Source organism: Hibiscus syriacus, unplaced genomic scaffold, assembly GCF_006381635.1.
Source record: "Hibiscus syriacus cultivar Baekdansim isolate YM2019G1 unplaced genomic scaffold, ASM638163v2 tig00010533_pilon, whole genome shotgun sequence".
In the NCBI taxonomy this organism is placed as follows: domain Eukaryota; kingdom Viridiplantae; phylum Streptophyta; class Magnoliopsida; order Malvales; family Malvaceae; genus Hibiscus; species Hibiscus syriacus.
The window spans coordinates 1,415,033-1,439,688 of NW_024062223.1; the positions used below are offsets into that span (position 1 = coordinate 1,415,033).

At 33.5% G+C, this 24,656-nt stretch overlaps 4 protein-coding genes across 5 annotated transcripts; 2 read left to right on the forward strand and 2 right to left on the reverse strand.

Moving 5' to 3' along the window:
* Positions 1 to 2,245: 2,245 nt before the first annotated feature.
* Positions 2,246 to 24,434, forward strand: LOC120204195 (protein PYRICULARIA ORYZAE RESISTANCE 21-like). Of its 2 annotated transcripts, XM_039204308.1 has the most exons (5): positions 2,246 to 2,316; positions 2,554 to 2,635; positions 2,742 to 3,292; positions 20,708 to 20,712; positions 24,411 to 24,434. In XM_039204308.1, the coding sequence occupies exons 1-3, from the start codon at positions 2,305 to 2,307 to the stop codon at positions 3,284 to 3,286; spliced, it is 639 nt and encodes a 212-aa protein (XP_039060239.1). In that variant the 5' UTR covers positions 2,246 to 2,304; the 3' UTR covers positions 3,287 to 3,292; positions 20,708 to 20,712; positions 24,411 to 24,434. The 2 variants fall into 2 exon arrangements, with proteins under 2 accessions (XP_039060239.1, XP_039060238.1); XM_039204307.1 differs by lacking the exons at positions 20,708 to 20,712; positions 24,411 to 24,434 and having other exon boundaries at positions 2,742 to 3,357.
* Positions 11,394 to 14,241, reverse strand: LOC120204197 (microtubule-associated protein 70-5-like). The gene is made up of 9 exons (XM_039204311.1): positions 14,102 to 14,241; positions 13,947 to 14,032; positions 13,796 to 13,861; positions 13,364 to 13,705; positions 13,124 to 13,279; positions 12,900 to 13,046; positions 12,265 to 12,828; positions 12,022 to 12,190; positions 11,394 to 11,666 (listed from the first exon to the last, which is right to left on the reverse strand). Exons 1-9 carry the CDS (start codon positions 14,190 to 14,192, stop codon positions 11,662 to 11,664), a joined length of 1,626 nt encoding a protein of 541 aa, XP_039060242.1. The 5' UTR covers positions 14,193 to 14,241; the 3' UTR covers positions 11,394 to 11,661.
* Positions 19,333 to 19,729, forward strand: LOC120204196. The gene has a single exon (XM_039204309.1). The coding sequence runs from the start codon at positions 19,357 to 19,359 to the stop codon at positions 19,657 to 19,659; it is 303 nt and encodes a 100-aa protein (XP_039060240.1). The 5' UTR covers positions 19,333 to 19,356; the 3' UTR covers positions 19,660 to 19,729.
* On the reverse strand, positions 20,333 to 21,513 carry LOC120204008 (two-pore potassium channel 1-like). Its single transcript, XM_039204118.1, has 2 exons — positions 20,618 to 21,513; positions 20,333 to 20,476 (listed from the first exon to the last, which is right to left on the reverse strand). The coding sequence occupies exons 1-2, from the start codon at positions 21,511 to 21,513 to the stop codon at positions 20,335 to 20,337; spliced, it is 1,038 nt and encodes a 345-aa protein (XP_039060049.1). The 3' UTR covers positions 20,333 to 20,334.
* Positions 24,435 to 24,656: the final 222 nt, after the last annotated feature.

Here is a 24,656-nt window from a genome sequence, read left to right on the forward strand (position 1 = left end):
TGTCCAAATTCAAGTTAAAACCCAAATCCACTTTCAACTTAGAATGATTTTCAAACCTCAATGAAGACATAAATCAGATTTAGGTATTCACTCGTATTTAACCCAAAATGATGGATGATAATTTTAATTACATGACAAACTTCTTTCAAAAACTCATCACATCATAACCAGTGCAAGATGACTTGGACACCCTACTAAAATATCAACCTGAATTTTCAATCAAGTGTCCCGTTTCCAATAGGTAGGTGGCTAGAAGACAAGAGAGAGCATAGGGTAAATGTGATCTTCACTCCTCGTTAGCCAGCAGTCGTAGGACACCATGACAACAGATGCAACTCCTTGTTACACGTGTTTGGTTTCCATAGTTGTTACAATTCGGATTAATCTAGGATGTATTGATTAAAGTGTTGCCAAAATTTGGGTTTGCAATGACGTGTGAGGTTTGAAAGCAGGGAGTAGATTAATAGTAAAATGGAGTTGGCTTGTGCTTGATTTTCTCTCTCTTTCATTTACGGTTGGTTGAGGAGTGTGGCAATTTGGTATCAAATTACATCTTTAAGCTAACTTCAAGTATCAAAATATATGTCTACTCTCGTTAGAATTAACGCTAATATTTTATGGATCTAAAAATATTTTTTAGAGTTGCCACACATTTATTAACGATATAAAATTTTTGTGTGTAGTAGACACACATAAAATTTCAGGTTAGACTCGTGCTCACCCTAAATATTATGTGGATTTTACCCTAAACTCTCTCAAAAACTCAACACAAAATAACCAATGTAATTTACCCTTCGTAAAATTCAGAACTCGTCACTTTGAAAAGTAATCAGTTAACCTAAAATAGTTATTTTTTGTTTTAAAATTTAACCAAAAAACCTTTTTAATTTTCTTTCTTATTATTTCAAGAATTCAATTGTAATAATATTTTTTTATAAAAATCATCAAATTTATGACGTTTAACAGATAAATTTTTATTTATGTTCATCTTAGTTTTAATCTTTTTAAATTTTAATATTTTACATTATTATAAAATATTTTAAGAACCTGATTTTAGAAAAGAACGTATAACCCATATATCCAGGGACGAAGTTCCCTTAGGGCGGCCCAAGGGGGCTCCGACACCTGTTAAAATTTATATATTCTATATAATTTTGGTTTAATAATATTTTGGTCAATGTAAAAATAAATATTTAAATTTAAAAAATATAAAAATTTATTAAATATTTAATCAAATATAAGTTAAACTAAAGAATGATAAGTCTATGTTCTCAAATTTTTGGTCTGATTACAATTTAAGTCATTGTAAGTTTAAATATTAGACAAATTAGAAGTTGTCTTTCGAGTTTTGAGTTTTTTTTTTCTAATTTAAGGTGAATACAATGTAATATATGTACAAAAACTTTTAGCTATTTAATAATGAAACCTTATATCCCTACATACGTGCTTGAACTCGGGACCTCAAGGATAACAAAAATCCCTTAATTACTAAGGTCGTTATGTTCGTGCTGAATTTCGAGTTTAAATACCTAGTAAGTATTTATATTTTTCTTAAATAATCTAATATTTCAATCATTGTCAATATTTAATTTTAAGTCCATCTCTGCGTATATCTTTTGAGACAAACTTGCCAGGATCAAATTTCCAATGCTCTGTTTACTAATCGTGTCCTTGCACCATCACCCTAAGCGATTTTACCATCTTGTACTTGCTTGTAGATGGAAATCAGAAGATGTTTCCCGACTCAGAAAGGTGTACTCTAAGAACGGGACCTATAAGACCCATGAATGGGCACACATGATGGTGGGTTTACTCCACTTGTAGTTATACCATCACTTCCATTTAAACGTAGTCAATGAAGGGTTATGTAGATTTTTGTATCTATATTTGATAAAAATGGAAAGATTTAAGATTACAAGTGCAATAAATAAATAAATTCACAAATATAAATGATTGTCCCTTGTTTCCATATATAATAGGGTAAGGAGAGATAAGATAGTAAGCTGCTCCCAACATCAAATTGAAAACAGCTTCTGTAGAAGACCTCCGAATTATAAAATGTCCTCTGTGATACTCGATCCCACGATCTTAAGGTTAAGCCTTATTCTCTACAAATTTCTACAGAAATTACACGTTGCACCAATCGGTTGGTTTGGTGTACTCCCTCACCTTGGCTGCCTGCCTTGCCTTTAATGGATTAAAGCTTCAAGTTCAAGGCTCTCTTGAATCCTCAATATCTCTTCCCCGAACTCATTTCTTCATTTCATCGCTGAGTTCGGATCTCAGATTCATCGGTTCCGATCGATGGCCGAGAAGGTTCTTTCAATCTTATCCCTTTGCAATTCCTCTGTAAATTGCAATGCATTTTTTGTGTGTTTTTGTGGCTGCCACTTTTTTTTAAAGGAAATTATTATAATCATTCTTTATTTCTTCTATGTCAGAACCTGAATATAGTGATTGTACTTTACCCTTTTCCCCTCTTTGTTTGCTAGCGATGATATATGGAATTATTTATTGTTTTTTTGTTGTTGTTGGTTGTGTGTACGGATGTAGGTGGTGATAATGGCGCTGAAGGTGGACCTTCAGTGCTCCAAATGCTACAAGAAGGTGAAGAAAGTGCTCAGTAAATTCCCTCGTGAGTTTCTATTCTTTGATTTTTGTGGTGTTTGATAATTGCGAATTAGTTTGATTTGCTTGGTGATCTGAGTTGATGTTTTGATTCTGGGTTTTGCGAACAAGAGAAATTCGAGACCAGATTTATGATACCAAGGCTAACACGGTGACGATCAAGGTGGTCTGCTGCGATCCTGAGAGGCTCCGGGACAAGTTGTGCTGCAAGGGTGGCGGATCCATCAAGAGCATTGAGATCAAACCGCCGCCAAAACCGCCGGCACCGGCGAAACCGAAAGAACCAGAGAAGCCGAAAGAGCCCGAAAAACCTAAAGCTCCCGAAAAGCCGAAAGAACCGGAAAAGCCGAAAGAACCCGAGAAGCCCAAAGAACCAAAGAAACCGGCACCACCACCAGCTCTACCTCCAGCGCCGCCACCAGCTCAGCCTCCAGCGCCGAATCCTCCACCGCCCATGGGATGCTGTTGCACGGAATGTTATCATGGGATTCCAGGGGGACCATGCTATTACGGCGGACCACCTCCACCACCGGTGGCGCGTTACGAGAGTTACGGTAGGCCGGTTTACGATAGCTGGGGCGGGTACAACTACTGCTACACCAAACGGCCGGGCGAATGCTTTAGCGACGAGAACCCAAACGCGTGCTCAATCATGTAATGTAAAAGCGGCGGCACACGAGTCAATTTCATCTCTGATAATAATAACGACGAACATGTGTAGATTAATAAGGCGGGTGGTCGACAATTGTTGGGTTATAGAAACAAATATTGTTACCAATAAACATATAAATAATAATGAATGAATGAATGTTTCCACTTATAATTATTTGCTTTTTTTTGGTATCCTAAGTAGGGATGGCAACTCAACCAGAATCCGACGGGTTTTGACACGATCTGACCCGATCGGGTCAGATTTTTTTTAAAAAATTCGGGGTCGGGTCGGGTCGGGTTTTTTTTAAATGCACTGTTCGGGTCGGGTCGGGTTTAGGGTAAAAAAAATTCGACCCGACCCGACCCGAAAAATATATATAATTTTATCTTATATATTTAAGGATAATTACAATAATATCCCTCCATATATAATTTTTTTCAATTAAGTCACTGTTTTCATTGAATTAAATTTTTTTTTTATTTCGGGTCGGGTCGGATCGGGTTTCTAAGTCATATATTCGGGTCGGGTCGGGTGAAACATTAATTTTGTCGGGTCGGGTCGGGTCACGTGTGGAGAACCCTTTCTTCTCGGGTCGGGTCGGGTGGCCCAAAAACCTGACCCGACCCGACCCATTGCCATCCCTAATCCTAAGGTGTCCTTAGATTTCACATGAGACTAATCTTTCGAGATACTATTGGGCACGAAAGGTGGAGACCTCTTCCAAGAAGATTTTCTGCATTCACAAGGACTCGAACTTGAATTATTTACTTTTTTTTTTTTTTTTTAAGTGTAAAGTTGGAATTATTTGTTTTTTTTTCTAAACTTAAATAAAGTTCAAGTGGATAGAATATGTTTCTCAGATTGTATACCCAAAGTGTCGGTGGTGAGGTCAGCACGGACGACCCAAAGTGTCCAATTCGTTCAAGTTTCTACTAACTTAGCGTACAAATTAGCTCGGGGATTAAAGTTAGGTTCATGTGATTGAATTAACTAACTAAAATTTATTTCACCATTTAATGTTGTCTTTTACTGGTTATATAGGGACAAACATTTAATTTTTTTATTAAGGGTAAATTTAAATTTATAAAATTATAGGGTGAATAATATAATTTTATTAAAAATGTATAAAAATATATATGATAATTTTAAATTATCAAAGGACGATTGTCTCCGCTCACCCCCTAAATATATATATATATATATATATATATATATATATTAATCAAACTCTCTAATTTTTTTTCTCAAAAAAGTTGTATAAAAGCGAAAGAAATTTTAAAGAAATTTAATGCATTATTTATTCGTATCACATTCTTGTTATTTTCAATTTGCATAAATAACTTAATTATTTATCATATTACATTCATGTTGCATCTCAAGTCATTATATTTTATATACTTTAGGTAAATTATGTGTTTCGTATTTAAACTATCAGTTTTAATATGTAATGCTTAAACTTTTAACTTTTTTTTTAAAAATATATTTAAAATTTAGTTTTTTTATTTTAGTATCACGTTAAAAAATTAACATTAAGTTTTGAAAAAAAATTAAATTTAGATACTAAAATAGACCAAAACTAATAGTTTAGGTACTACACACGTTAAATTTTTAACGACATATTCTAAAATGAAATGAAAACTAAACGGATAATAAATTACCCATTGTTTTATTTTTTTAAATCTCAAAATATATTTCTTTATTTTAAAAATAATAATAGGACAAAATCATAATTTGATATTTAAATATCAAATTTTAAATTTAATTCAGATAACATTTTAGGCAGTTCTATATTGTAACATATCTTAAATAAAATATGTTAGAAAATTGTCTGATTTGAAAATCGTTTCTATCATAAATAATTATGATTTAATAAAGAGAAAATAACCTCAGTGACAAAAAATCCTAGATAATATACGATTTTGACCAACTTTTTTTGGATTTGCGAAAATGACCAACAAAATCGCAATGCGATCTCTAATTCGTAACGACACAACGGTAGACTATCGCAACGAATTTGGAAAATCGCAACGACAACTTGCACTATCGCAACGTGAAATGGAAAATCGCAACGCGATTTTCAACTATCGCAACGCGAATTTGCGATATTGGAGATCGCAATGCGAATTAGAGATCGCATTGCGATTTTATTGGTCATTTTGGTAAATCCAAAAAAAAATTGGTCAAAATCGAATATTATTTTAGATTTTTGGCCACTGAGGTTATTTTCTCTTTAATAAATCAATATTCATAAGTAATAATGTCTTTTGTAAAACCAAACATTCACAACTTAAACATAAATATCTTAAATATATTCGAATCAGAACAACAAGAAACTTCTTTAATATACATGTTACTGCCAAATAAATTAACAAACAAGATGTCTTTACTTATCGATTCGGGTGGTAAATATGATTCCTCAAAAATGATACGGATGCGCCCCTTATTTTCTCCTTCTAGCTTGCACCTACGTGTTAAACACTAACATGATAAATTTTCACTTAGTGAGGCAACCAAGTAAAATAAAATATTTAACTTATAAAACAAACAATATCATATAAAGATTGTATTGTGCTATTATAAAATCAGATGTCAACTCGTAATAAGAATTTATATAAAAAATTTTAAATCAGACTGTATTGTGTTATTTTATATATGTACTTTTCTATTTCAGTTCATATCAATGCAAAATTGTACTTTTCTTTTAAAAATATGATCATTTCAAATCTATATTTTTCTTATTCATATCAAACCTTTGCCCACTGTATTATCATGATAATACGAGGTATGTGAGTCAAATAACAAGTAAGTGAAGTATATACAAATTTATTGTTAGAACAGATTGCACCGAGTCACTCCACCTCGTATACCACTAAAGCACCCAAGTCAGACCACGAGTGATCCATATTGGTGCCATATAATGCACATATAAAGCTAATCAAATGCACCGAATCACTCCACCTCGTGCACCACTAAGGTGCACCGAGGCAGACCACAAGTGATCCACACTGGTGTTATATCAAAAACATATCCAGATTCACTCCACCTCAAGGCATGCATGCCATTGTACCACTAACCCTCATTTTCATATCATGGGCTTTATTTTAAATTAATTACTAATTTGCATATAAAACCATTCATCCATATAATTGAATATAAAATGTTTATATAAAATCAGTTCTAGGCAGTTCATACCCAAAAATATTCACATGCTATGAAATAAAATACCAAATAAAATAATTTAGGTTATTCAAACCCAAAATCATATAAAAAACCATTTAGTAAATCAATATAAAGATATTTCATAAAATGTTTCAAATTGTTTCAATCGAAAACCCTCGAGGTTGGCTCATTGCAAACGTCCTTATATAGAATATAAATTAAGTAGGTTGCACTTACCTGGTGCCTCACCAGCTTATCCTACGATTACCTTTATAATCCTCGTATCCGGTTCATTTTGATCTCGATTATAATCACAAACTAACCGATCATCGATTTTCAACATATAAACGATTCACATACATTAGTACTTGTACTATTATAATAAAATCAAATTCGAATCGTAATTCTAAAAATTCGAGTAAGGAACATCCGATACTAACTTCTACACCGAAATTAAAATCAACCTTAACTTAATCAAATTCACTCTTGAACTATGTTCTTTTTTCTTTTTGCTCATTTTGTTCTCAATTCCAGTCACGGTCTACTTAAAAATTAATTATCCGACATAAAAAATTTCGAACATATGTTAGTATCTAACTAATTTGTTAAACAAGTATCCAAAATAAAATATGGTAAACAAATATTCAATGCTAATTTATATAACTAAATTAATTCTACTCAACTATTGCAAAGAAACCTTCCTAGTCCTTCAAAATAATAATTCTCCACCTTAAATCACTTAACTTTTCAAAATTTAACATTTAACCCACAATTACGCATTTCTTCAAATTAAACCCCCATATTTCAAAACTGGTCAAATTGGTCCTTACTATTCCCTTTAATCCCTAACAACCATCATACTAAACTAATTTCATTATATTTCCAAATTAGTACATTAATCTTGCACTTTTGCAATTTCACCACTAACTTTCCAAAAACTTACAATTTAATCCCTATGAATTACTCAACTTCCAAATCAATCAAATTCAACATTTCATCGTTCCAACTATAATTTCAGGCATAGTACATTATTTTTTCAACATTTACTTTACAATCCTCCAATTTCTCAAAACTTGTAAAAAGATCATCTAAGCTTAACATTGATTCAAATTGATCCAAAACTTAATTCAAACCTTATGAAATCATCCTTCTATCTAATTTAACCCCAAAAGAAATTTTTATACAAATTTTCCTAAATTTTTCTCCATGGCCCAAAGTTTTGGATACTATCCTTAATGGTCTCCAAGTTTGATTTAAGATTGTTTTCATCACCTACAACTCATTTCCATTCATTCTAATCATTCCAATAATAGAAACAAATCAAATCAATATTTCTTCATTCAAACTCACCATGACTGAATGCTTTCAACTTAGTCCCTTAATATTTTTAATCAAAATTTATGCTTGTTTATGCTTCAACCCTTTCAATTTTTCAAAAATTCAATTTAGTCACTAAATTTCACAGTTTCACTAAAACAGGGTAAATTCTTTTAATTTGAACGAACCACTTCGAATTCTTCACATTAAAAATACTAAAACAACATTTTTAACCTCATACTACCATCCTTAAAATTTTTGTAAATTTTTTATTTGATTTGGATATTCGATTATTTTATTGAACTTTATCAATTAATATCATTTTCTATAAATTTCAGCAAATCGAAAATCTAACAAACATAAAAATCATTCTTTTAAGGTAAGTTATCCATTTATGGAACCAAAATATATAAAATTTTCAAAATTACACTTTAGATACCTAAACTTTTCTAATTTTATACTTTAGCCACAAACTTTCAAAATTTACATTTTAGTCACTTTTTGAAATTTTTGGGGTATTACACCTTTTTTCTTCGTTCTTCTTTCTCTTCTTCTTACTCTCTCCTTCATTTTCCCCTCAAGTTGAAGCTAGCAAATGAGGCGTTTTTATAGTTCATTCATCCTAGTTCGAATTGGTGAATGTAGGTTTTGAAATCCTATTACTTAGAGATACAATTTGAGCTCACAACCTTAGAGTTTGACTATGGTGGCCATGGTTGGGTTCAAGAAGTGTTTTCTGTTTTAGATCTAATGGAGGCTCTAAAACATTCATGAGCCTTATAAATATTGTTCCTATGTTTCTTAAGCTCCTAGATGAGTTAGTAACTCATTCTCTTACTTGTAATTAGTGAAAGAGGTTGGTGAAGGCTCAAAGATTAAAGGCAAGGAGAAAGAAGTCATTGGTTGAGTTTGAGGTTGTTCATACAACTCTTATGTGTAAGGTAACGCACTCCTAACCTTTCCTTACTGCTTGTAGATCAACATGTGTAGTTTTGATGCTTGTATGAGTCTATGAAGCATTTAGGTGCATTTGGGGGCTCAAAGCATAAAAATGATAATTTTTTATTGTTTATGCATAAAGTGATGACCTTTTATAACCCTTAAGTACTAAAAAGTTTTAAACTCCATTTGGGGGTATCGGGGACACTTTATGAGTGTTTTGGAAAGTTTTAGACGAGTGAAATAGAGTTTTTTGGGCATAGGGTATCAATATTGTTCTTAAAGTACTGATATTGTTCGTCGTGGATGGGCAAAATTTCAAAGGGAGTTGTGAGGAAAGTATCAATATTGCTCATGTAGTACCGATACTCAAGGATTTGGTCAGATTCTAATAAGCTATTCGGTATCGATACTCCCTTGAGTATCGATTCCTAGGGTAGAGTATCGATACACCCATATGGGGATATTGGTACCGAGGAATTTTTCAAAACATCGAAGGTAAAATTAGTATTTATACTTGATGAACTATCGTGTTGAACTATATTTTGATATAATAATTTATGGAAAAATGTTTTTGGACTTGAATTGAATTTATTCAAAGTTTTCAAAAATAATTCAAAGTCCATTTTAATTGGAATTGAGCACAAAATACTTTTCTGAACAAGAAGTATTGATATTGTTCTTACAATATCGATACCTCATGAACAATACTGATATTGTTAATATGGTGTCGATACCATAGGTAAGGGAAGTATCGATACTCACTAGGTAGTATCGATACTACCAACATTGCTCAAATTCCAGAATGCAAAAATTGTACCGATACCCAAAGGGGTACCGATACTACTTTGTATAGTAGTATCGATACCATAGGTATAATATCGATACCATCAGGGTCCAACGGCTAGTAACAACTAGTTGATTTAAAAATAACAAAGGAAGTACTGATACTCACTATAGGAATACATATACCCTCTGTTCTGGGTAGTTTTATTTTGCAGAGAAAAACGTCCCCAACGGCTCCAAAACACTTCCAATGGCTAAAAATGGCCACAACTTCATTCCAACATATAAATACAAGTTCAAGACACTTGAAGAAGGGTTAGAACACCTATCCAAGCAATCAAACACAAGAGAAGAGTTTTTCACTCTTTATTCCAATTCTCTTGTAAATATTTTGTTCCTGTGAGCTTTAATTTGTAAACACCCTACCTTAGAGAGGTTTTTATTTGTTTACTTCTTTTATATGTTTGTAAAGGGGATTGGTTCTAGTTTAGCCAAGTGAAAAACTAGGGAGTTGTAAATGTTACTCTTGATCCTTGAAAAAGAAAGAACAAATTTGTGAATTTGTTAGAAAATACTTAGTGAGGAGCTAAGGTAGTGGAGGTAGACTTAGTTGAGAAGTCGAACCACTATAAATCTCTGTGCAAAAGTTTCTATCTTTTCATTCTCCTTACTCCCTACACCATTTTTGCCAATTTATCCCTCTTGCAACTTTTTTGGTTGTTCAATTGAGCCTCTTCGATCTTAACATATCGATACCCTAACAGATGAAGTATCGATGCCCAAAAGGGAGTATCAGTACCCTTGTAATTTTTTGGGCTATAAGGTTAACTTGAATTGGAATGATGAAAAAGGAGTCTTAGATTGAGGAAAACCTTACAATAAGCTTACAAGTGAAAACCTTAATAATTATGTGATAACATAAGATATTTATGAGACAAGATTTCATAAGACTTATGCCCTACTTGATGCTCAGGAAAACATTAAGGACACCTGAGTTACTTATGTACGAAGTTGGTATAGTTGAGTAAGAGATTATCCGCATATATCCAAACCAGAACTTAGGCATTATATTTGTTAGTTGGATGTTGTGCCGATGATTTGTGACTCGGACACGTCCCGAGTACTCTAGAGTAGTAGACTAGTCGAGCGAGGCACCAATGGTATGTGACTCAGACCTAGCTCAAGGTTAAGGAGGTGTTGATGCTCTGTGACCCAGGTCTAGCCTAAAGTTCTTTAGTAAGCAAATATGGGTGTGAGTTCTGTAATGCTAAGTGACCCCGAGTTACACCATGATGCTTACTTTGGTTGTTGTGATAGTGTTAGCAAATATTCACAACTATACTTGTAGCATGCTTATATGTTGGATGCATGTAGTATAGTAGGGTTATTTATGTTACACTAAGTTCGTAAGCTCAACGTATGAAATGTGTTTCCATGAGCAGGTTCTTAGGTGCTAGTTGAGGAGCTCTTCACCAGACTTGTTCTTCTTACAGAGCACATCTTGAGCATTATAGTGGGCATGTATTGTCATAGACCCTTGTTGTTTATTTGAATCGTAAACTCTATTTGCACTTAAGTATTTTGGAGACTATTGTTGGGAACTCCCCGTATGTTTACACTTACCTTCACCAAACTGTGGGTCCACCACTAAATATAAAAAGAACGATGAACTATCTTCCTCATCTTTTTTTTCCTTTCCATAATTGTCTAAATCTTCATTAATCTCCATGAAGATTTTGATTATGAAATGAATTTTATTTTGAAGACTTTGATAACCGGATAATTGACAATTTTAAAAAAATTAAAGATATTTGTAACAAAGTATGCTATTATTCAATTAAACAAGAAAAAAAAAAGTATACCACTTACAACAAAACCAAGCATTAGAAATCACAATTCATCGTCCTGGGCATTGCTAGGATGTTACTAATGTCAAATCTCCAACCCTTTTCTTCTTCCTTTCACAATTACCATCAACAAACCAACCCAAATTCATCATTCACAGAAACAACCATATTTCCAACCAGCTATAACAAAACGATTTAATTCAATATCTACACCAACAATCATATCCGAGACATGCACAACGAATCAACTGAATACCAATTTTTCTTCAGCTTCAACCATCCATGGCAATCTTCAAGATGCTTGGCTTACCCTGCTCAACAAACACTGTGATTTCAGTGGCCAAACAATCAACCAAGTGCAGAAAAAAATAAGGGTAAACTATAAGTTTAGTACGTAAACTATTACTTTTGTTTCATTCTGGCATCCACTGTTTAGTTTAGGTTTTAATTTGATATATGTTGTTAAAATTTAACATAATTGTTGACGTGACAATTTTTTTAAATTTTTACAATGATGATATGGAATTACCTTACGGTGACATGTCAACAACACTATTAAAATTTAAACGGCAGGTACCAAAATGAAACCTAAACTAAACTTTAGTATGGTTTTGAAAAGAAATAAAATTTGGGTACCAAAACTGAACAAAAGTAATAATTTAGGTACTAAACATATAATTTATCCAAAAATACAATTACATCGAACCAACCTTCTAGGGGAGTTGTTGATGCTTTTCATCTTTCTGGTGTCCTCCATTTTGGTTGATCCAATCTTCTTTTCTTTAACAACTGCTTCTTTCTTCACACGTTTACACTCCACTTCCATAGCTCTTGACAATGCTTCAAACTTCTTCATCAGCATCTGTAAAAACAATCACATCTTTCATACATACATACATACTTGCATAGACAAGGGAACAAGTACTAAAGTGTCACCTTTATTTCTTCATCTTTAGCATTCAAACTGCTTTCTTTAGCCTCACAAAACTTCCTTAGATTGATCACCTCTTTCTGAAGCCTATCGTACAAATACCCCGAAACCATATCTTCGGCACCACAATCTGCAGTGTCGCCATCTTTAAGATCCGTGTTTACCTTGGTTTCAGCATTTTCCTTCTCACTACTATCTGCAACCTTGCACCTAGACGCCCACAAACTTTTCCTTACCATGTTTTCTTCTGGTGCAGCCCTGTTTTTCAAGCTGCCACCTTGTTTCGTTCCGGCATTGGCTGTTTCGATTTCGATGCTCGGCTGAAACGGAGAGCTACTTACGGTCGAACCCCTCGGCTGCGAGGTAGACCGCTTCCTTAGTCCACTGCTGCTTGTTAAAAGGCCTAAGATATTGCTGGACTTGGCTGGTTTAGGTGACAAACATGGTACATGTTTTAAGCCATCTTCTAATATCTTGAGCCTTAGCTTGAATTTCTCCTTAAGCTGTGCTTCTGCCTTTGCTGTTCTCTCTGTCACTGCTAGTTTGTCCTTCAACCTCTGCATCTCCGCCTGTAAACACACGAATTTCATGTTTCACTGATCGATAAATAAACGGTGTGGGAGAATTTTCGAGAATGTACCTGCAGCAGCCTCCTATCTTCCAGCCATTGCTTGACGGGCATTACTTTGTCATTCTCATCCTTCCACTCGTTTGCCACCACTGTCGCCACACGGTTCACCGAGACTTTAACTCTCGCAAGCTCCCTCTCGAGTGTCCTCTTTTCGTCCTGCATTAGTCGAATTGTTTCGGATAATAACTACACGAACAACAATCTACAATAGTTCTTGTAACCATGGAACATACGTTAAGTTCGGAAATTCGTCTCTGATAGTCACGGATAGTATTCGCTGCAGCCCCACCAGCCAAGATCGCCTCTTCGAGTTCCTTGATAGTTTGGCTTAGCTTTTCGACCTCTAACACCTTTTGTCGATTGGTTTTCTCAAGGATTTTGTTTTCCTCCTGCATTAAGGTACATGATATCGATCAGTTATTAGCAAACAAACGCATAGAGTAAAGTGTTCAATCGGTCAATTTGACTCTTGCCTGACAAATCTCAATCTGTCTCCTTAACTCAAAGTTCTGGTTCTGAACTTCCTCAACTATCAAGGCCCTTTCTAAAGCACTTCGCAGAATCCTCTCCGCCTCGAGCAGAGCGGACTCTTTCGACTTGGTGAGACGTTCCAACGCTCTCTTATCTTCGCTAAGCACCGCGATCTCGTGTTTGTACATTTTGATCTCTGCCTTCAGAGGAGCAATGACGGATCCAATCGAAACATCTTCGTCATCCTTTCGATTCGCATGCACTCTTCTAAGAGTCGCCTCGGCAGCAAACTGCGCAGCCAATGCATCTTTCTTCTCGTTCGTCAACCTCTTGATTTCGAGGTTCTTCAATCGAATACGATTAAAACAGCACCATTAGTAAACATGTAATAGAAGAACAGATATCAACGTCAAGAAAACTTAAAAGGCACTGACCTTATATTCAAGGACATTCTCAGTGACCCTATGTTTCTCATCCAACTTTTGAACTTCACTCTGGAGCTGATTATTAAGCACATTAATCCAACATAATTACATTAATTAAGCACATTAATCCAACATAACAACATTGAAAAATTTTGATTACCTCTTGTATGGCCTTATCCTTCAATGCTTCAGTTGCTTTCAGTGCTTTGATTTCAGCCTGAGCAGAACCTAACTCCCTTTCCTTTTCTGGAACAACATTCACAATGGTCAGTAACATACAACATGACATGTTTCAGAAACAAATCATCAGACAACCTTTGAGTTGGTTCTGCAACCGGGTGAGCTCTAACACGACCGGGTTCGGGTGAGGTTCATGGCCTGCAAATGATTCCTCAGGACATACCATTTTCTCGATATCGCGTTTACGACACTTGCAGCTTTAACAATAACAATAACAACAACACAAGACTTGGGGTTGTTAAGGAATAAAACATATATATATATATATATAGTTAGAGATAATGAGAGAGTCCATTACTTGAAGGAATTGAACGCAAAGAGAGGAAAGCTTACCTTAATCTAAAGCAAAGATCCGAAAGCGACTAAGCCGGCCTTGCCGGTTAATTGTTTCATTGTTTTACACAGTAACCATCGCTTTCATTCTTCCTCATCATCATTATCATGACAATGATGTCAACTTCTAATTTCCTTTCTCTAAATGATTCATTATCTTAAATATGACCCTTTTTTTACTTTTATTTATTAATCTTTCCTATGAATATGATATTAATAACCACTAAAACCTAATCATACGTATATGTATACGTATACGTATATGTATGAGTATTAGCTGGTGTCATTTGCTGCAAACTTAGTGTATGACAGTTAAAACAAAAAGAAACTTTGTATATATGATTATGAAATTATAGACTTGCATATTACGAACCCTTATTCTAGGGTATAAAATCGATGGATATTGGCTGAGAGAGTGGTTGAGATTTTATGATTTGGTTATGTTTTGTCATGGTCCGTCTTACGTTGATGGAAAGCTCTTTCCTTTGGGGAAAAATGGATTCCTTAAGCGCTAAATATTGCAGAAACCGAGGGCTTGTTCTTGTATGGTTCCATAGCTTAGTGGGAAGGCACTCAAACGCAGATTTTGAATGAACCAAGTTAATGAGGTATTGATGACCCTTGTCTGAAAGTGATAAAAAAGGCAGTGCATTTGGTATTATTATTTAGGGTCAATTTCACCCAAGTCACTGATATAAAACCTAAATTCTAAATTGGTGTTTAAATTTCAACACGTTCTAATATCAAAAGTATCAATATCATATCAATTAAGTCCCGCTGTCAGTAAGGATGTTAAATGCCAGTCTGGATCTGTGAAGCTTGAATTTGACTAGTTAAAAACTAGGCTTAAAGGGTATTTTAGCCCCTGAACTCGTACCTAACTATCAATTTGACCCCTATGTAAAAAAAGGCACCTAATTTGGCCATCGAACTCGCAAATTGCATTGATTTAGCCATTTGTCATGTCACCATTCACACGTGGACTAAACTAGTGCAATTCACAAGTTCAATGGCCTAATTGGGTGCGTTCTTCGTTAAGAGGCTGAAACATTTTAGGGTTATTTGTTCCTTTTTAACATGTTAAACAAGAGTCGAGTCAAAACTTTTTCGGGTCAAAATATAAATTTTACTATTGTATTAGTTCATAACTTTACAAAATTTTCAGATTGAATAATAATTTTATCTTTTGGAGGGTGCAAAATGCAATTTTACCATTATTAATTCACATTTTATAAGTTCTGGATGGATTAGAGTACAATCGTACCGTGTTAGATCTAAAGATTTTAAACTGAGTTAGTGTTCAACGCTGGAATGAACAAAAAGACTGGATTGATTGAGGATGCAATTAAGACAATTTTTAAAAACTGAACACTAATTTAAAACCTAGGTAATAATTGGAGGACATTCGGTGTAGTTAACTCTACTATTTGAAGAATAAATAAAAGGGTTTTAAGGCTGGCTTTATGCGGATAAGCCATTTGGAGAAGGTTAAGGTGAGACTCGGCGGTGGTGATTAGAGAGACGACGAAGGGAAGAGTCCACCAACACCCAATAACCCAGACAGACAAAGCAATAAAGCTTGCTTAAGGTTAAGGTGTTTTTGATGTTAATTATGTCTTAATTGAGTTGTTCTGAAAGTGATGTCGATTGCCATTAACCTAAGCTTTGGAACCCTCTTTTTCTTTTTTTACTGTTTTTGATAGGTTTGAGTTTGGTAATTTATTGTTTGATTGCTTTTTTGTATTGTATCAGGAGATTTCACCAGAGTTAAATTTGACGAGTTTCGAATCACTCGATGTAATTAGATAAGATCAAGGTTTCAAATTACGGTTCGAAAAAGTGATAGTGTCCGCAAAATAGCGGTTTCGTCACCGTCCGAGTTACCTGCTACATCCGCAATAGCGCCCGCGACGACCACAATTACTGTAAACTCGAAATGACCGAAAACACGACAACTACTACAATTTAAAACCCTGAGTAAGATTCTTTAAAAAAAACACTAAGTTCACGTTGACTTGTTATATAACAAGTTTAAGTTGAATCAAGTTTGAATTTAAGGTGAAAAATGTTTGATCTTACAAAATAATATATATATATATATAAGTATAATTATAATAATATCTCTATACGAGATCTATTTTTTATTGAATAAAATTAAAAAAAATCATATATATGTATTTCTTTTAAGTTGGATCGGATAGAGTATAATTTTTTCTCAAAATTAAAGTCGAATATAAAATTATCCCACACTACTATTTAATCAAACTTTAATTAAAAAATATAATTTTTATCATGTCGGATTGAATAAGAACCAACCCAATCAAATTTAGGTTTAGTTAGCCCAATAATGTTGGCGAATAAATTTATTAATCCATTAGGATAACTCAAAGTTTATTTTCAGATCTACGATATTTACTACAGTGAAATGTGAACTCGTCATGCGGAGGTGATAAATTTCAAACAAATAATTTTTTATTCAAACTCGTCACGTAGACATGACGAGTTACAATTATTTTTATTAAAATCTATTACATCAAGATAATAAATTTTAATAAAAGATATATTTTATAAGAACTCGCTACGCTCACGTGACGAATTCTAAGACACCACAATAAATATCATAGATTATTAATTATTTTTTAATCGTCCTAAAAACTTAAATAATTATTACGCTAGTATTAATGGGCTGATTTTGCCATCAAATTGATGCCGATCTCTAATTGTACGAAAGAGCTTTAGGCCTGATGTTGTCTGATATCTGAACGGCTAGGGTCCATCCACCCATAAGTTATGGGTAGTTCTGTCGTTCGACAGTTTAATATACAGTTAAAAAAAGACGTTATCGAAATTATTACTGATTTTTAATATTTTTAATAAAATATTATTTAAAACATTATTTTTTCTATCGAAAATGTTAATTTTGCTACCTAATTTTTGGTAAAAAAAATAATATATTAAGTAGTACCCATTATTAGCATTTTCTGTAAAAAAATAATAATATTTTATATAACGTTTTATCAAAAATATTAAAAAATTAATAATATTTTCGATAACGTATTTTTTTAATTGTATATTAAATTACCGTACGAAAGACTTCCCGTAAGTTATTCTACTTTATTGGTTCGACGTTTAGACTTCAAAGTTGGTAGTCCATCTAAAAGATAGTATATGACTATTGGGTCTGTTAATTTGGATTATCATATAGGATTATTGCGAGAATTATTTTTTAATTTATTTTGTTTAATTTATAATTTTAGAATCCAGACTTTAGATATTATTTGAAAATTTAATACTTCAACTAATTAAACTAACAGATAATTAATTAAAAAATATTTTTTATCAGCAAAATAAAATATATTTTTTAAGTATTTTAAAGTGAATAACTAATTATAAGGTAATATTTGTTCAGAATCTTTTTTAGTTCATTGATAATACGGACACACATTGCATACGTAACTACTCAAACTCATAACAACATCTCCTTTAACCATTGAGACCACCTGAAATTTAACTTGAATTTTAATGTAAAAACTTGCATTAAATTCAAATTGATACATATATAACTTTTTTATTTAGAAAATTAGGTACCTAATTGAAAAAAAAAAATTAAAATATTGGTAGTTTGAAACTATGTAATTAATCTTATCTCTCCCAAAATTTTCTGCTATAATTATTTTTAGGACACTGTCAGTTTTTAAATTAATAAAATTCAACATTCACCTTAAATTTGTCTAGTTTAATTATTTTTTTAACACATTTTGAATTTTAAAATTTGTGAAATTAAACCTGTGATCTCTTACTTTTTATAGTTTAATTACTTTTTAGTCCATATTTGTCTCAAAGTTAAATAATGTGTCCTTCTCATAGTTCAATCTTAGCTTCGTTTCTGAACACGCATTCTACTAACGTAATTGCTCGAATTCAAAACCTCTATGAAAAATAACGTTTCTTTTTACTACTGAAGTCATTTGATGAATTCATCTAGATCGAATTTTAATTTAATTAACATTATTGTTTTATAACAAGTAAAAGGATATATATTTAAATATGTAACATCTTTCGATTTATGAGTTTTCTTTGCTAAGTACTAATCTTATCTTAATCTTAATCTTAATCTTAATCTTAATCTTAATATAATATTAATCTTAATCTTAATCTTAATCTTAATCTTAATCTTAATCTTAATCTTAATCTTAATCTTAATCTTAATCTTAATCTTAATTTCAATGAAAGAGCGGCGGCCACTCGATCAAGGGGACAAAGCGACCGCCCTATCCTAGTAGTGGAAAGAGCATAAATTCCAAAACACACCATTCGTTTTCCTCCAATAGGACTATTCGGCCCTTATTATTTAAAGAGAAGAATGGAATAATTGGCCTACTTTTGTTAATATTAAACTTATTCGTAATGACACGAATCAAACGATCTCAATGATAAAGATATTGTTGTAATTTCGAGATCTCGGGTTTAAGTATTAGGAATGTCAGAAGTGTGAGCATTCAATATTAAATGGTTAAAAGTTATCTTTGAACGTATATTTCCTTATACTTATGCCAGATTAATAAAAAAAATTATTCATATTTGGTTTAATTTGGTCTAAATATAATTTTAGTCCTTTTACTATATTAAAATTTGAGATTTTATACATTTAATTTAATATAATTTGGTGTGTACTTTTATAGTGTTATTACTAGGTCCATTGCTCTCACCTGTCTCTCTTGATCCATCCCTGGTCATCACTTTAACAACATGATCTAAAGATGTTATCAATTTGGATCTGCTAAAAATATAATGATTGAATCCAAAATTTTATCATAGTAAAAGGACTAAAACCAAATTAAATCGTGTAACTAAAAGAAGAAGAAGAATCTCTCCAAGAAAACAAGTCTCCAAGTCTCGATAGTCAATACCATCATTTTCTACAATCTCAATATATTCCACAGACATCATATGCTCGCATACAATTCCCCTTGTTTGATTTCTTATTGCTTATAGCAATGACGCCAATGGACATCCAACAAAAGCTGAACCAATACAGGTATCATTTCATCGTAACGATTCTCGTCTCGTCGATCGTCGCCGTTCTATCGTATGCGGCCCCGAGTCTGCTCACCGTTCTGGCCTACTTTTGGCCTCTTTTTGCTTCTACGACCGTGTTGTTGTTGGTGATTGTGGTTTTCGGTGGTGCTTCGCAGCTAACGACTGAAGATCACGGTGAAAAAGCCGGCGAAGGACTGCTGGACTATGTTGCGGCTGCCCGGCCGGAGCATATGGATGAGGAACCTCGGAGATTTGATTGAACGACAAAGACATGGTCCGGCCTCGTTTGCATTGCCTGATACAAAATCCGTAATTCTTCTTTAACTTTCCCTTACAAAATGTGAAAGCAAGGGGGTATCGAACCTCTTGTTACTCAATCAAATAAGAGTTGGCCCTTAATTATGATTTTATATAAGAATTATATATAAATGTTTATATTCGTATCGGACTGAATCATATACATATTTTTATTCTAAAATCGAATCAAATTTAAGTCGATAAAAAATCCTACTCGACCCATAATCATTTTAATAATTAATTACAATATTATCACAATGATAATAGTTGGATTAAGATAAAAATTTCAAAATTAAAAAAAATATAATAACTAAAATTAAAATGAATTAGAGCACAAAAATAAATGTGTAACTTATGTATTTTAATCCAAAAGGTAATAACATAATTAAGTACAATAATATCACCTTTAAGACTTTATTAGTCTCTATCACATAAAAATTGATATAAAAATTCGTATAAATTTATTAGTCTATTTTTAAATATTAATTCTTAGATTAATTGTTTATTTTATTTTTGACGGTGTTTGTATGAAATTTTATTTGTGTCTATTTTTATATAAACTTCTCGTATTGTTAACATATACGTGTCCACCTTCAAAATTAATTTTAGATTTGTTACTATTATGGTCATGCTACATGCTAGGACAAAGTCAGATCCTCTGTAGTCAAAGTTCCCGATTGATCAACATCAAGAGCTTTGAACTTCTCCGTCAACATCACAATGTCTTCCTGGCAAATCTTTCCCATTTCCTTGAGCTTATATACGATGAACTCTGCAGCACTGTCATGGATAAAATCGACAAACAAATTAGCATCATGCATGAATGTATGTATGCATGCATGTATGTATGTATGTATGTATGTATGTATGTGCAATATACAATATGCATGTTAATCCTTAGCTAATCCTTAGCTAGCTTACCTTACCACCTCATCATGATCCAAATCTGCAGCCTCAAGGTCACCTGCAGTTAGATTTCTATTAAGAACCCATTTAACCAGTGCTCTTTTCCTCCTCTCGGTGTATAGCTCGGCTAGATAGAGGAAGAAGTTAGCTAAGCACACCGTGCTGGTAAGTATCCACAAAATGGCAAACACGCGTCCCCCTTGCGTCGAGAAGCTCTTATCTCCGTATCCGAGCGTCGTGATCGTCGCGCACACACAATAAACCGAATCGAGGAATTCCATCTCTTCGACGAGGAACAAGAACCCGATTCCGGCAATTATAAGCACCACGAGTAGTGCCAAGGTCATCAGGGACTTATACTTGACCTTGTTGGTTTCGATATCCATAAGTACCTCAGCCGTATCGAACTCATCATTCATATGCAGGGCTTTTACCAAGAGAGTCCCCTGCTTGTCCGCAATGTAGTCCGCTGCATTACTTAGGATTAAACCGACGAGCGCCGCACCAATGAAGGCATAAACGCACGCGAGTATCTTCGCCAACGAGCTACGGGGTATGAGGTCACCGTACCCGACCGTGGTCATCGTCACGACGCAAAAGTAAACGGCATCGACGATCCCATTCGTTTTCTTGCCGTCGATCTGATTATCGATGAGGTAAAACCAAATGGTGCCTAAACCTAGATAGGCTCCCAACAACATTAGCACGTACTTGAACCTAAACTCTCGTACTATGAGTACCGGTTCGAGGTTTATGAACGGAGGTTCCTTCTCTTGGTCGTCGGAGTTTTTCTCTGATCGACTTTTCGAACGGCGATGGGATCTTCTTCTATGAAGAGCCTTTGTCTCGCTGAGATTTAGTGAATCATTCGTGGATGAAAGCAAAGACTGCCTAGCATCATTATCTGCCATGGTTTTAGAATCTAAATTCTGAACACAATTGTGGATCCTTGTACATTAAGCAATATATTATATATCATAGGATTTATACAGAAGCTTAAACATGGCGATTGAATGACATAAAAGGAAAGAAATATAAGGATTGGGAGTGTAAAGATTGATTACAAAAGGAAAAGGTGATGTTAAGAGCTACAAAATGGGAAATATTATAAAAGAGATCCTCAGAGATAGGAGCTGTTTACGCTTGGAACAATAACAGGAGAAAAAACAGGTTAATGGCTGATAATCATTAGGATGCATATTGTTCCATTTGTTTCCACTTGCAGTACAGATGCAACAATGGCCATGCTTCTCATCAACATCCACCATCGCGGTATCTAGGGATTACCGCAAGATTTTATGTTGGGAGACGAACTTTTAGAATTCTAGGGGTGAATTTGAACTTATAAGATTTCAGGAAAAACGAAAACAAATTTTCAATAGAATATACATAGAAAAAAATCTAAAATGCATAATGATTTTAAAATTTTATAAGGAGAAACCTTTCCGATCCATTTATAAATTGGGATCTTTCTAGATAACCCCCTTCCTCCATAACTACTCTGCCTTTGCAGGTACGGGCCGAGGATCTCTCATGACCCTCGACCGAGTATAGAGATCATCTCTGTACTTGACAAATGACAGATGAAAATGGAAGGGTGCATAGATTTGTACCCCATGATTGTGGGAACCCCCATGGGAGGGGAGTCTCTTTCTGAAACTGTACAAAGATAGTAGAGGACAAAAGACAAATAGATAGACATTGTATGATTTAGTTTTTTTTTACCTCTGGAACTCAACACTTACTGCTACCATTTATATCTTCATGTTCATGGCATTTATAGAGTAGTTAGCTAGTCCTTTTTATGTCTATCAATGCATTTAAATTAAGGCATAATATTAAAATTACCTACGACTTTGTTCATATTTTTTTCTTAAGCATTTTAACCTCCAACATTTTATTTTAGAGTAAAATGTTCTATGTGTGGATGAAAATCGTTAGTTGATTAACGACCAACGCTTCTTATTGGTATGGCAGGTCTACGTATGATGCCACATCATCAAAAAATATTTTTAAACTATTTTTAAATATATTTTTATAAGAGTATATGTAATTTATTATAAGTATAGTTTACTCTAAAAATAATTTTTTTGTTGAAGTGGCATCACACATGGACTTCCCACATCCATATGAAACATTACAATGGCGAGTGATTTATTTTGTTTCTATTTTGTTGTTAATTATTCATTGTTGTCTCTTTGATATTACTAATTTGGGGTGTTTTGATTTATTTTTTATGCATGACTTTAATTTCCGGAAACAACATTAAAGAAGCAGAGTTCTACATTTTTTTATATTTTAGAGTCGAGGATGGACACATGGGCATGATTTGAAACATGTCAATGTCCGATATGACAGATTCTGGCATTCCAATCAATAGCAGTTCCAGAAGGTGGTCTAGTCAGTATCATCTAAAAGGATGGGCGAACGACTTACATTTAGTTTGAATTTGAATTTGGGATTTATCACTTGTTTATTTTAGGATTTTATTATTTGAATGTTTTAGGATTTTATCCTTAGTTGTTTTCACTTTCTTTAGAAAATGTTAAGTATGATTTATATCATACTTAAGCGGCGACTTAATTCTGATCGTAAGAATTGAAAAACATTTAATATCTTCGGATATAATTATCAATTTTATGAAAACTTGGAATGACAAACGACATTTCCTTTAAAAATCTCTACAATTTCAATTCAAAAAGAGCTCATTGATTTGATTGTTGTTCCGATTTAAAGTTGGGAGGAAGGACCAACTTGTAGCACATTTGACTTCCTATGAACACACTTAGTAGTGGTTCGTTAAGGGAAATTGAGGCTGGGTTGGATTCTCATTGAGACAACATAATCCAAGTTGGACTTTTTCAAAACTAAAATTGTATTGGTGCTGGCGACGATAGTCGTGGTTAATCCAAATTAGGACCTAATTTCAAAGATTGACTTTGGATTGTTGGTTTACCGGAGAGAAAAGTAAGTTACAAGGGTTGAGCCTTGTAGATTGTAACCGACATGTATCCAGAGTAAAATCCTCTTCGATAATCAATTGGAATTGAGGCAAAGCGAAGCATGAGGCTATTTTACTTAATTGATTTTCTTCTCAAATTTTCCATTCACTAGTTTTCTATATTTAATTTTTCACAATTACTTTTATTTTACGTTTATTTTTCTTTCACTCTTTCAATTGAAATCCCTTATTTTCTTTTCTTTTTCTCCTAAATCAGAATCAAAACCATTCAACATCAGAAGCTCTTTAGTCCTTACGGATCGACCCTTTATTCTCTATACTATATTTTTAGCTTATTTATCTGAGAAAAAAGCTTATTTATTTGACAATATACAACGCTTGTCAAATTGGTGTCATTATCGGGGATTTCGATAAATTACTAATATTGTGTTGTTTTTATTTATGACCAGGCAAAACTCGGGCAAACTAGTGGACTGTGATCCGGAGATTGAAGCACGAGATTGTTGAATACATGCACAAATGCTTCGAGAGAAATAAAAACAATGACAACAACAAGAGCAATGACAATAAAAAGATCCAAAATCAAATCTAAAAGCACCTTCTGATGTTGAAATACACTTCGAATTCACTTATGAAGAATCAATTCCGATGGGTGATTAAACAATTCGGGAACTAGTTGCGATACCTGTCGTTCAGCGGCCATTATGCATCACATTCCCGAATAGAGAGTCATTATTTGAGCTTAAAACGGGTTTGATCCATCTTTTACCTATTTTTCATGGGTTGTTGAGCGAAAATCCTCATAAACATTTGACCGAATTTCATAGGTTTGTTCAAACATGAAACCACATGGAGTATCCGAAGATCTGATTAAAATTCGCGTCTTCTCTTTCTCCTTAATCATTTGGCTAAGGATTGATTTTTCTATTTACCTCCTAATTCTATTAATTCTTGGGCTGACATGACTCATCTTTTTTCTTGAAATAGGTTTTTACCTACGACACAGGCAGGTGAGCTAAGAACAAACATCTTAGAAGTACAACGGAAGAATGAAGAGTATTTATATGACTACTGGAATGATATAAGAAACTC

Bases quoted from the DNA above. Each gene is read 5' to 3' on its own strand.
- LOC120204195 (XM_039204308.1), top strand. The intron at 2,636-2,741 runs GTGAGTTTCTAT...TGCGAACAAGAG, and splicing joins AGTGCTCAGTAAATTCCCTC to AAATTCGAGACCAGATTTAT.
- LOC120204197 (XM_039204311.1), bottom strand. From the start codon at position 14,192: ATGGTATGTCCTGAGGAATCATTTGCAGGCCATGAACCTCACCCGAAC. The intron at 13,280-13,363 runs GCAAGAGTCAAA...ACCTTAATGCAG, and splicing joins GACAGATTGAGATTTGTCAG to GAGGAAAACAAAATCCTTGA. The intron at 12,829-12,899 runs GTACATTCTCGA...GTGTGTTTACAG, and splicing joins AAGATAGGAGGCTGCTGCAG to GCGGAGATGCAGAGGTTGAA.
- LOC120204196 (XM_039204309.1), top strand. From the start codon at position 19,357: ATGACGCCAATGGACATCCAACAAAAGCTGAACCAATACAGGTATCAT.
- LOC120204008 (XM_039204118.1), bottom strand. From the start codon at position 21,513: ATGGCAGATAATGATGCTAGGCAGTCTTTGCTTTCATCCACGAATGAT. The intron at 20,477-20,617 runs GTAAGCTAGCTA...TATCCATGACAG, and splicing joins GATCATGATGAGGTGGTAAG to TGCTGCAGAGTTCATCGTAT.